Raw genomic sequence first — 12,739 nt, forward strand, 5'->3', positions numbered from 1 at the left:
GAATTACTTAAATGAAGTAATCCCATTCACAGCAGAAAGATTCCTTATCAGCCTGTAGCCTGAAAACTCCACAAGAATCGCTAATAAGTGATGGACTAGGGTGGGGGGTGGAGAAGGCTCTGGCACCATCAGGACTCACATAGCTCTAAGTAGCTGTTTTGTTTTCTAACAATAAGGAGTAAATATCCTAAAATGAAACCCCCTGCTCAACTAACACTCAGGAGACTTGGGATAAGACCTGGCTGAAATACACCAAAGAGAAACTGCACTGTCCATCATCCATCTTTTTGGAGACAGAGAAAAACAATCCAAGTTGCACAATAGTCTTTAAAGGGCGAATAACTAGAAGTATTTTTTCTCTGTTACCTGCTGCTGGTTGATGAAGATAGACCATTTGTTTGGACTAGTCTGGCATGACAAGGAATTTATTGATTGGGACCAGAGCCAGGACTGGCAAACACTAGGCGGCCAATAAGCAGCTTCTCTAACTTTTGTTCAATCAGTAATTCAATCAGTAATTCAGATAGCCCATTTGTTTGGACTAGTCTGGCATGACAAGGAATTTATTGATTGGGACCAGAGCCAGGACTGGCAAGCACAAGGCGGCCAATAAGCAGCTTCTCTGACTTTTGTTCACTCAGTAATTCAAACAACTCCAAAGGAATTTATTATTTAATAAAGATGTTATGCGTTGTGGAATTTAGTGCCTAGCATTGGTTTCCTTATATATACTGATATTTGTCAACATTTGCTTTTTCCTGATCTGAAGAAGGGTTACCTTCCAAAGCTCATCATCATAATGCATTGAGTTAGTCCAATAAAAGAAGGTATCACCTTATTTCCTTTGGTGTTTTTTGTTTTTAATTATCTCTTAATACTACCTTGGAAAGGGGATTAACACGGCCACCACACCAGGGTGGTAAGAAGCAAACTAGCCGCAGGAACTTAGCAACTTCCCCTGTGTCTGCATTTGGTATCTCTCCCTCATTCTCAAACTCTCCGCCCCGCCTTCCCGACTAAAGAGTTGCACGGGGGGAGGACGACGCGCGCATGCGCCCGTAGATCAGGTGATTTCCGATGCTCCAGCCCTTCTGCTTCTGTCAAGTGTGTGGAGCCTCGCTGCATCAGCCCGGGGAGAGATCAAATGCGGCTGCGCCGAACTGTTGCAGGAAGGAGGAAGCGGCACTTGGACGTCTTGGGGGGACACCTGGGTAGGTAGTTGGTCACGGAGAGGGCTCGTAAACGGCCAAGTGAACCCGGCAGCAGCTACTCCTACCTCGGCAGGATTCTCGCAAACCCTGTTCCCGTGCACCTGTCTTAGAGATCACCCTCCGCAGGCCCCGCAACTTTCCCTCTCCGACGTCCCGCCCTCTTCTGACGCAACTCTTTTTTTTTTTTTTTCCTTCAATTCTCCACGGACGGGGATGCGTGACAGCCACACGATTGGTCCCGCCCTCCTCTGACGCAGCATCCTGTTTCCGGCAAGGCGGGACGCATCCGAGGGAGAGAAGTTGTGTCAAAGGGGACGGGGGGTATCGGAGAAGGAAAGACTGCGGGGACGTCAGGTAAGGAGTTGGACGGTAGGGTGACGCGGGGGGAGTTAAGGGAGAAGTGGCGGCTCTCGGGGAGGGGGAGAGCCGGCCCCCGAATGCGCGTGAGAGTTTGAGGGGCAGTCGGACGCGTGCGACTTTGCTGTCTCCGTGAGCGGGGTTTTGGGGGCTGGAGTGGCGATGCCGTCTCGTGCCAGGCGCATTTGCGGTGCCCCTCGTGGGGGTTGGTTACTGTCCGGATCGAGCGGCGTCTAAGCGCGTTGGAATGCTTTTTGGAAAATATTTTGTAACACATAATAAAAGACATTGTGCTTCCGTCAGGGAAGTGATGCACTGATCTGGACTGGGATTTTTTTTTCGGGGGTAGGTGCTGAAGCTGTGAGGGCACTTGTACAACTGACTGCTCGCCAAATGTTAAACTGGGCCTCTTCTCCCTTGAAAAGAGGGGACATGATTGAAACATTCAAGGTACTGAAGGGAATAGATTTAGTAGATAAGGACAGGTTGTTCACCCTCTCCAAGGTAGAGAGAACGAGAGGTCACTCTATAAAGTTGAAAGGGGATCGATTCCGTACAAATGTAAGGAAGTTCTTCTTCACCCAGAGAGTGGTAGAAAACTGGAACGCTCTTCTGGAGTCTGTCATAGGGGAAAACACCCTCCAGGGACTCAAGACAAAGTAGATAAAGACAGGTTGTTCACCCTCTCCAAGGTAGAGAGAACGAGAGGGCACTCTTTAAAGTTAAAAGGGGATCGATTCCGTACAAATGTAAGGAAGTTCTTCTTCACCCAGAGAGTGGTAGAAAACTGGAACGCTCTTCTGGAGTCTGTCATAGGGGAAAACACCCTCCAGGGACTCAAGACAAAGTAGATAAAGACAGGTTGTTCACCCTCTCCAAGGTAGAGAGAACGAGAGGGCACTCTCTAAAGTTAAAAGGGGATCGATTCCGTACAAATGTAAGGAAGTTCTTCTTCACCCAGAGAGTGGTAGAAAACTGGAACGCTCTTCTGGACTCTGTCATAGGGGAAAACACCCTCCGGGGACTCAAGACAAAGTAGATAAAGACATATTGACTTAAGAACAGAATCGTTCATATTTTATTGATACATTGTTTACATAACATAAAACAAATACACCGGTGACATGTCCCTGAAGCTGCTTTTGATGGTTAACTCTCTTGAAGAGATTCAGTCGTACCTTTTGCATACAACTGATACTGTAAATACAGTATTTCCAATGTACTGTACATTTCCAGAAAGAACTTTAGGCTATATCTCAAACATGTATAATTTCTGGCTCTGCATGGTATTGAAGAGGAGCTAGAAATGTCACACCATGACATTAATGATGGTTTCAAACAATTATGGACAGATCCGGTTTGTTTTGGCATTTGAGCAACCTATGAATTCATGGGCAGTCGTAAACCTGTGGTTAGATTCCTATTAGCTGGAACATAATGAACATAATTTTGAGTATCCTTATGGATTCTCTTTTGAACCTTGGGTGTGTCTCTTAAATTTTGTAGTAGTAGAAAAGAGGTATAAGTAGCAAGGTAATTCTTGGGACTTTTTGCCACATCATTCTGAAAGTGGTATCATTGCTTCACATGCATCTCTCCCTCTGCTCACACTGGACCTTTTGATGTTTTTGTAAATTTATTTGACTAGAAATAAACCCTTTTGAAAGTCAAATAAGCTATTTAGTGGTGTTTGGGGTCATAAAAAGGGTACTTGGTTTACAAAATGTTATCTAAGTAGGTAGGGGAAGAAATTAGGGAGACCTATTTAGTAGCTGCTGTAGCTTCCCTTCTTCTCCCCAACTTACAGAAGACCCTCTCTGAAGGGAAAGGAGTACAGTAACTACTTCCTAAAAATAAGTCAACTTCCTTTGTAAATATCTTATCATACAGTTTAATGAGGCTCCATACATAAAATATTTTTTAGCTGTTCAACACTTTTCTGATGTATCCTGTGAGAGTGTGTTCCCTCTGCAGTAATAGAGGTTCTATCTTTGATGGTAATTTGTGAATTACTGCTTTGGCTTTTCCCATGATCTGAGTTATTCTGGGTCAAATGTTAGAAAGAAATTTCCAGACATTGGGCCACTTGTGTACCTAAATACTGGCCTGTATCTAAAACAAATTACAGTATTGTTATTGGATCTCAGAAAGGGCATAGCCAGGTGACCTGTTTTTATGTGAGATTTAGGCCAAGGTAGGTGGGTGTGGAATTCACCCTGAAGCTCTGCTATTCACCCCTTCCCACCCACCTGCTCACCAACCCAAAATATTAAATACCTGAGCTGGTAGGGATTCCCAAACCCTGCCAGCTGAAGATTTCCTCCCCCTTGGGCAGCCAGTGATCTTCCAAACGGCAGTCAACACCGGCAGCACTTGCCTCAAGCAGACGCTGTTATTGGCAGCTGCACATGCTCGGTTCTTGTGCATGCATGAAAACTGAGCATGTGAAGAGGGGCTGGTGTTAGCTTCAGCTTGAGGCAAGTACTGCCAGCTGCCTCTTGGAAGAGCACTGACTACCCAAGGAGGAGAATTTGTCCATGCCTTTTTGAGAAGGGAGAGAAGGACACAGCAGACACAACATAAAAAAATATATAAATCAACTAGACAATTAGAAAATAGAACAGTCTAAAAAAGATGAAAACGGATAAAAGGGAATTTGACAAATGGACAAATTAAGAAACAGCAAAAAAAAACAAACAAACAAAAACCCCAGAACGATAAAAAAAAACCCCAAGCAAATAGCAAAACAAACAAACAAAAAAAGAGTAAATAAAGTGATGAAGAAGTAGTGCTGCCCGATTCAGGGGAAAAAAATTTTGATTCGATTTGGCCTAATGAATTGATTTTTTTTTTTTTTTTTTTTATCAATTTTATTTACTTTTCCTGTCCAATTGAGTGATTTTTTGTTTGTTACACCAGAACAGGGTTATAGAGGGCAAAGGGTTTGTGTATGTGTGTGTGAAAAGGCTTTTCACACACACAAACACACACACCCTTTGCCCTCTCTAACCCTGTACTGGTGTAAACAAAAAAGACTTTTCCTCTCTCTGTTAAGTCCTAACTCACCCTCACTAACACTAGCTCTGGCAGGATACACATTTCAAATCTGACATATTGTAATAAAATGGGAAATAAAATTATTTTTTCTACCTTTTGTTGTCTGGTCATCTTGTTATTCAAATCATGTTGGTCTCAGGCTCTGGATTCTATTCATCTTCTGAACTCGCTCCTTCCCCATGCATACAATTCATCTTTCGTCTCTATACCTTCCCTTCCACTGCCATATCCAACATTTCTATTTCTTTCCCACTGTCTACCAACTCGCGCTCTCTCCTTGCCTTGTGCCCTTGGCCAAACCTTTCTATTTCTCCTCCTTGCAGCATCTCTCCCTTCCTCCCCTCCATTATGATGTGTAACATTTCTCTCTCTCCTCCATGCAGCATCTCTCCTTTCCTCCCCTCCATTATCGTTTGCAACATTTCTCACCCCTTTGTTTACTCCTGGCAGAATTTTGTGTTAAAAAAATTCAAACTTCTGCGCACAAAATTAGCAAATTCTGTAAGTTTAAATGTCAAAATTTAAACAATATTTTTGCTAATTATTATCCATATTCCATTTATAAAACTAAAATAGCTGCTTCATTCTCTGATTAGTGGGACTGCTGAAGTATGTGTATTCTTTGCACCCCAAAGTTACATTACTGATGAATAAGAGAGGCAATATTTATTCAGTTAAAAAATAATACACAGTTACCCCTGACAAGTGGAGAAAGTATTACTTTAATGTACAGAATGTTTCATCCTCAAGTGGGAAGTTCCTCTGTTGACTCCTGCCACTTCCTCAAGTAAACCGGAAATAACATGTTAGGGTTGTATATAAGGTTCAGTTTTGCACTCACTAGATGAATATGGCTTTTAAAAAAAGTTGGTTTTAAGCAATATCCAATATTTTGTATCTGGATTGCCTCTTCTACATTTGCCTCTTTTGTTGCCGCTTTTTGCTTTTGTATGATGTACAGTCTGTGGTCCTGGGATCCAATGTGGTCAAAATGTTAAATTTTTAATACTTGCCCTTGAGTAGTGTTAGGGATCCTCTTCTTTATTTAGGCTTCTCATCTAAAGAGAGTAAATAAAATCCCTCTTCTAAAAAAGTGTGTATATATATATAAAATACCTTTTTTTTTTTTTTTTTTTTGCAAAATTTTAAGAAAAGGGTAGATGGGACCTGAAAAGGGTAGTCCATCCTAGGTCTCGTAGCAGAACCATGTACCTGTATCATCCTAAATGGGTTTTGGATCACCTTTGATTCCTCCAGTGTGAGAGATGAAGACAATTCCAGCCCCTCCCCCCCCCCCCCCCCCCCCCACACACACACAGTTTCTGGCTTGTCCCACCTCCTGGCACTGTGAAAGCCTTGCTTATTTTCTGATTTAAACATTTTCAAGGCATATCTCCTTTGAAAATAATTCCCATCCTTATCCTAATAATTGAAATCAGTAGTGTCCTATGAAGTTAGTGGCTTGGTTTAGAACATTACTACATACAGATTTTTGTCTAATACTTTGACCAGGATATGGAATGCCGTTGATTCTGACAGCAGAAATCTGTTGCTTTAGTGGGAGGGACTATTTTGAAAGCCAGTGTTGGAACACTTTCTTGTTCAGAGTAATTATAGTTAAATACGTTTTGAGCAATTTTTTACTTTTCATAGTATGCCTTATTTAGGGGGGTGGGGGGGGGGCTGTCTCTTAATGTCTTCTGTAGAGCAGTGTTGCCTAGCCTTAACATGGAGGATCATATTCCTGTTTTGTTTTCAGGATATCCACAGCACATATGCATGAGAAATATTTGCATTCAATGCCTCTGTTACATACAGACTTGAACATAATCATTGCAGATATCCTGAAAACCTGACTCTATAAGATTACACAGAGCAGTTTTGGAAATCACTGGCAGTGGAGGAGTTGCCTAATAGTCCAGGGGAACTGGGTTACTACAGCTCCTTGTGACTTTGGAAAGTCACTTACCGTATTTTCGCGGATATAACGCGCGCGTTATACGTGATTTTACGTACCGCGCATACCCCTCGCGCGTTATATGCCTGAGCGCGGTATAGAAAAGTTTTAAAACATAGTTCCCACCCCGCCCGACGCCCGATTCACCCCCCCAGCAGGACCGCTCGCACCCCCACCCCGAACGACCGCTCGCACGCGCTCCCACCCGCACCCGCATCCACGATCGGAGCAAGAGGGAGCCCAAGCCCTCTTGCCCGGCCGACTCCCCGACGTCCGATACATCCCCCCCCCGGCAGGACCACTCGCACCCTCACCCCGAAGGACCGCCGACTCCCCAACAATATCGGGCCAGGAGGGAGCCCAAACCCTCCTGGCCACGGCGACCCCCTAACCCCCCCCCGCCCTACATTACGGGCAGGAGGGATCCCAGGCCCTCCTGCCCTCGACGCAAACCCCCTCCCCCCAATGACCGCCCCCCCCCCCCAAGAACCTCCGCCCGTCCCCCAGCCGACCCGCGACCCCCCCTGGCCGACCCCCACGACACCCCCACCCGCCTTCCCCGTACCTTTGTGTAGTTGGGCCAGAAGGGAGCCCAAACCCTCCTGGCCACGGCGACCCCCTAACCCCACCCCGCACTACATTACGGGCAGGAGGGATCCCAGGCCCTCCTGCCCTCGACGCAAACCCCCCCCCCCCCCAGCCGACCCGCGCCCCCCCTGGCCGACCCCCACGACCCCCCCACCCCCCTTCCCCGTACCTTTAGAAGTTGGCCGGACAGACGGGAGCCAAACCCGCCTGTCCGGCAGGCAGCCAACGAAGGAATGAGGCCGGATTGGCCCATCCGTCCTAAAGCTCCGCCTACTGGTGGGGCCTAAGGCGCGTGGGCCAATCAGAATAGGCCCTGGAGCCTTAGGTCCCACCTGGGGGCGCGGCCTGAGGCACATGGGCCAAACCCGACCATGTGCCTCAGGCCGCGCCCCCAGGTGGGACCTAAGGCTCCAGGGCCTATTCTGATTGGCCCACGCGCCTTAGGCCCCACCAGTAGGCGGAGCTTTAGGACGGATGGGCCAATCCGGCCTCATTCCTTCGTTGGTTGCCTGCCGGACAGGCGGGTTTGGCTCCCGTCTGTCCGGCCAACTTCCAAAGGTACGGGGAAGGGGGGGTCGTGGGGGTCGGCCAGGGGGGTCGCGGGTCGGCTGGGGGGGAGGGGGGTTTGCGTCGAGGGCAGGAGGGCCTGGGATCCCTCCTGCCCGTAATGTAGTGCGGGGTGGGGTTAGGGGGTCGCCGTGGCCAGGAGGGTTTGGGCTCCCTTCTGGCCCAACTACACAAAGGTACGGGGAAGGCGGGTGGGGGTGTCGTGGGGGTCGGCCAGGGGGGTCGCGGGTCGGCTGGGGGACGGGCGGAGGTTCTTGGGGGGGGGCGGTCGTTGGGGGGAGGGGGTTTGCGTCGAGGGCAGGAGGGCCTGGGATCCCTCCTGCCCGTAATGTAGTGCGGGGTGGGGTTAGGGGGTCGCCGTGGCCAGGAGGGTTTGGGCTCCCTCCTGGCCCGATATTGTTGGGGAGTCGGTGGTCCTTCGGGGTGAGGGTGCGAGTGGTCCTGCCGGGGGGGGGGGATGTATCGGACGTCGGGGGGGGGCATCAGGCTTTCAGGATGGGGACAGACCTTCAAGGGGGGACAGGACTTCAAGGGAGGACAGTGCACGGAAAGTCAGGGGGGGTGAACGGAGAGTCGGGACAGCGCACGGAAAGTCAGGGCGGGCGAAAGGAGAGTCGGGCAGCATGCGCGTTATATGCCTGAGCGCGGTATAGAAAAGTTTTTGTACATATCATCGTGATTTCTGCGCGCTATACCCCTGTGCGCGTTTTACAATGGTGCGCGTTATATCCGCGAAAATACGGTAACCCTCCATTTTCCCTATCCCCCTAAAAAAATTTTCCAAATGTGGGTAATTTGAGGAAGGCCATGTCGTTATTTAAATCAAAGATTTTTCTTTATTTAAATACCATTGGTGAGGTGTCCATTTACAGCCTGGTTACAGTGTCTGTAACATTTCTGGTGTCAAATCTCTGACTAATTTGATAAACAATGGGCATTCCATCCTCACAATATAAATACCGTACTTCCTTTTAGTTATACAGTCACATCTAAGAAGCATTGTAACATATTCTGATTTCTTATGCTGCAACAATCAACAGAGGCATAATTTTCCCCCAGACTGGTAAGGCTTCAGAACTCTTTCTATTGTGATACACATTTTAAAATACCCTTATTATATTCAGAATACTTTTCAAAGTTGAAGTACCTGGGAGCTAATGAAATTGTTTTGTTCATACTTTCCAAGAATTTGACAATAGTTTCTTGAAAAAATATTATTCTTTTTCCCCTTTCCCCAGTAGAAAATAAGCTTGTTTTGGATGTAATAAACACATCTCTTATTATAATTGACTATAAAGTCTATAAGTGTAGAAATGGGTGGGAATGAAGACTGAGCTAAGCCTTGTTAATGTTGTAGGCTGTGACAGTTAACTTTCTGCTAGTTTTAAACTTGAAGTTTCTATGGGGAAAAAGTTTTTATACTATGGAAACTAGCTAATAAGTAAAGTTTGCTCTTTTAAGATTTAAACTCTTTATAAAGGAACCTACAATTTATCTTATCCCAAAATTATCAAAGTACAGAGCAAAACAATGTTCACTTACCCAGGGAAATGTCTTTTCCTCTTATCTCAGTTTCAGGGACCTTGAGGTTAAAATGATACCCCCCTTACTGTAAGCACTGGCAAAAAAAAAAAAAAAAAGCTTCTGGGATATAGAACACTGAATGCTAAAGTCCAATGTAAAGAAATGTATTCCACCACAAGGAATGGTCAAGTGCTGAGGCAGATTTGGCTAAAGCAGGAGGAATCTTTGTATTCATGGTATTTCTTCTCTTAAGTTCATTTGTGGCTGCTGAGCAAAACAAATGAGAGGCCAGTTAACAAAGTAAAAATCTTTTGCATGTAGAGTTTTCTCATCCTGTTCACAAATCAGGGCTAGTTTGCATCTGACTAATGTTTTATTTGTATTTTTCTTTTTTTGTTACTTGCAGGAGGAGAGATTTGACGGTTCTTCTGGTCCTTGCTTTCACTCTTGGGATGTTTTGCTTTAAAACAGCTATTTTCAGATAATGGACTGATTTAAAGGAGTTTTATACGCAAATGAATACTTGTGGAATAGACTAAGGCAGGATCCTTACACATGGTTTTTGTTTGTTTTTTTAATTTAAATTTTAATTAAGCCCCCATTTTTACTTGGACAGTTGAGGAAGCAAGCCAGAGCATTGGATTTTGAATCTCTCAGCATCTCCTTATCCTGCAGATGCTTTTCTGCAGAGGAACCAGATTTTAACAGTGGAATAAATAAAGGATTAAGTCTCAGGATTGGGGTAAGGGAAATAAACATTGAATTTGTGTGTCAAGAATATGTAATAAAACAGTGAAGACTGAAAATGAAAACTGGCAATCTTCCTTCACCCTCTCCACAGTGTAGCAGCCCTTAAAGTCAGTGGATTTGGATCACAGCACTGGAGCAGCTATTGGTCAGCTTTAATTGTAGGGAGAGAGGTGAAGGGCTGTGTTAATCGAAGGCCATGAGGCAGGCTGTGGTTTATTACTGTGCTTGGATTTTGGTTACCTTATGATCTTCAGCTCACGGCAGTGTTCTTTTGAACTGAGGAGAAGAAATTGGCATCCAGTGGAGGGACCTTTGTGGCACAGAAATAAAGAGAAAGTTGAGGAGCTGTGCCAAACATTTAAAAGTAAATGTGGCCCTTGCAACCATTGTCCATGGACAAGAACAAAGAGAAGGGAGAACTGGAAGAACTGGAGCAATTTCCTGGGAACTTTAGCTTTACTTTTAATTTTTTTTTTAATTGAAGCGTCATCACTGCAGTGTTCTTTCTTAGGTTGGGAACTGCAAAACTTGGGCAGGAGACTTTAGTCTGTGCAGAACCTTATGTCCTCCGTGTCACCAACTTTTGAGTATTGGTTCTGTGCTTGGTAATCAGCTGCCACTTGTTCTTTCCCTTCTCTGATTCCATTGCACATACACACAGGTACTATTGCAAGAAAGAGGCAAGTGAGTAGAACCTGGCTCTGTCTCACTGGTAAGATATGCAGTGATGGAGATATCTAACTGGTGACTATTTCCTAGGAAGTATTATAGGGAAAATACCAACTCCTGAAGTTTGTGTTTTTCATCTTTGACACATCCAGCCTATACGAGACAGAGGAAGAACCTGTCCATCAGGTATTACTTCCTGCTACAGAAATGTGTTCCTTTGGACCACAGCAACTGCCTTCTATCCTATCTTGGCTCTCTTTACTTCAAAAATATTAAAGAAATAAGAGTGAGATTGATCATCCCCCATCTCCATCTTTTATGTCCTTTCTGTGACCCTGCTTGGGCCTGGGCTATGCTGCAGGGTGGTTCCCTTTCCACAGCTCCAAGATGCCAGCAGGATCCACCAAGAAATTCAAACTCAGCAAATACATCCCAGTGTCTGCAGCCACTGTCTTTCTTGTTGGAGCCACTACACTCTTCTTTGCCTTCACGTAAGTAGCTATTAACCACATGAGAGAGAGCACTTGAGATCTTACCTGAAGAAGTGTAAATTGATGGATGATTTAGAAATGCACCTCCAGGCTTTCCATAACACTTAAAAAATCTGTATTGCTGCTTTCCACTGTGTAGATGTCCTGCCTCACTTACCGTGCATCTTGTGTTGTTGTATACTGTTTCTGCTTGATATCTGGTTAATATACTTAGAATTTCTGTTGTAGGTATTTATATATTGTTACATTAAGATGTTTTATTTTGCAGCTAATTAGAGGGGGGGGTTTGAGGGTACCAAAACACTCTAGTTTTTCTGTTACAGGTTTTATTGCTGAATGCATTCTCTGGTGGAATAAAAAAATGCATGTGTGTGTCTTCGATGAATTCATGCAGAAAACACACAGACTGAGAGGAGGATACAAGACAAGCTAGAGGAGGGGAGAATATTAAGAGTTGTGGGGTTAATCCAGTATTTTATAAATGCTTGCTAACATTTTTTTCCTGCGTTTGGGTGTTTTATTGTCATTTAAAATCAAAAGCCCTAAATATTCTCTAAATATTTGACCTCGACCAAAATTGTTTGTACCAAAGTTAAAATAAAAGGAAGACCTCCTGAAATCTAGTATTCCTATGGAAACATTCCTGACATCACAGCCTTCGCTGTACTGTAGGCAGCTTCTGTTGTGAAAGATTGATTTTCTTTGTGTAACAAATGATTTGAGGATGCTGAGGAAGACACTTGGGCACTATGGTGGGTATCAGGTCAAAAGCGCGCCGGGACCAAGGCGCGCGCAAACAATTGAGCGCAGTGCGGAGGCGCGTGCCGTAGAAAATTACTGTTTTTACGGCTCTGATGGGGGGTGTGGGGGGGACCCCCCCACTTTACTTAATAGAGATCGCGCCGCGTTGTGAGGGGTGTGGGGAGTTGTAACCCCCCACATTTTACTGAAAACTTCACTTTTTCCCTGTTTTTAGGGAAAAAGTTAAGTTTACAGTAAAATGTGGAGGGTTACAACCCCCCAAACCCCCCCAACGCCGGCGCGATCTCTATTAAGTAAACTGGGGGGGCTCCCCAACAAAAACCCCCGTCTGAGCCCCTAAAAACTGTAATTTTCTTCGGCGCGCACCTCCATCTTGCGCTCAGTTATCGGCGTGCGCCTTTGTCTTTCGCCGAGTTGTTTATGAACCACTATGGTGGATCCTCAGTCTAGTTCTATTTATTAGAAAATATTTTATATTTTGCAAATAATACCAATATGTTCTGAACATCTTGAAAAGTGAAAAAAAAAATCCATGAAGAGGGATCAGTTGAAACTTGAGGAATAGCTTAGAATTTGGCAGCTAAGATTTAATGCTAAAAAAAAATGCATTTAGGTGACAAAAATCTAAGGGAACAGTAGAATACAAACATGATCCAGATCTGGGAGTGATTCTAAACTAAACCTTAAGCTTATATACCACATCTTCTCTATAGGGATAGAGCTCGACACGGTTTACAAGAGTTTTAAAGAAAGGAAAATATAATAAGAATTAGTGATTTATATAGAGAGCAACGGAATTTACATTT

General features: G+C 44.8%; 1 protein-coding gene across 4 annotated transcripts in view; it reads left to right on the top strand.

Annotated features, from left to right (window-relative positions):
• Positions 1 to 1,025: 1,025 nt before the first annotated feature.
• Positions 1,026 to 12,739, top strand: part of ZDHHC5 (zinc finger DHHC-type palmitoyltransferase 5) — a 69,244-nt gene continuing 57,530 nt past the window's right edge. For 2 of the 4 annotated variants that reach the window (XM_033919948.1, XM_033919951.1), the window contains exons 1-2: positions 1,428 to 1,565; positions 9,668 to 11,171. In XM_033919948.1, the coding sequence (XP_033775839.1) occupies positions 11,068 to 11,171 (104 nt within the window). In that variant the 5' untranslated portion in view covers positions 1,428 to 1,565; positions 9,668 to 11,067. Of the gene's footprint in view, positions 1,212 to 1,427; positions 1,566 to 9,667; positions 11,172 to 12,739 lie in introns of those variants that run through there. The other 2 variants (XM_033919949.1, XM_033919950.1) reach the window with 2 other exon arrangements.

Source organism: Geotrypetes seraphini, chromosome 14 (assembly GCF_902459505.1).
Source record: "Geotrypetes seraphini chromosome 14, aGeoSer1.1, whole genome shotgun sequence".
Lineage (NCBI taxonomy): Eukaryota > Metazoa > Chordata > Amphibia > Gymnophiona > Dermophiidae > Geotrypetes > Geotrypetes seraphini.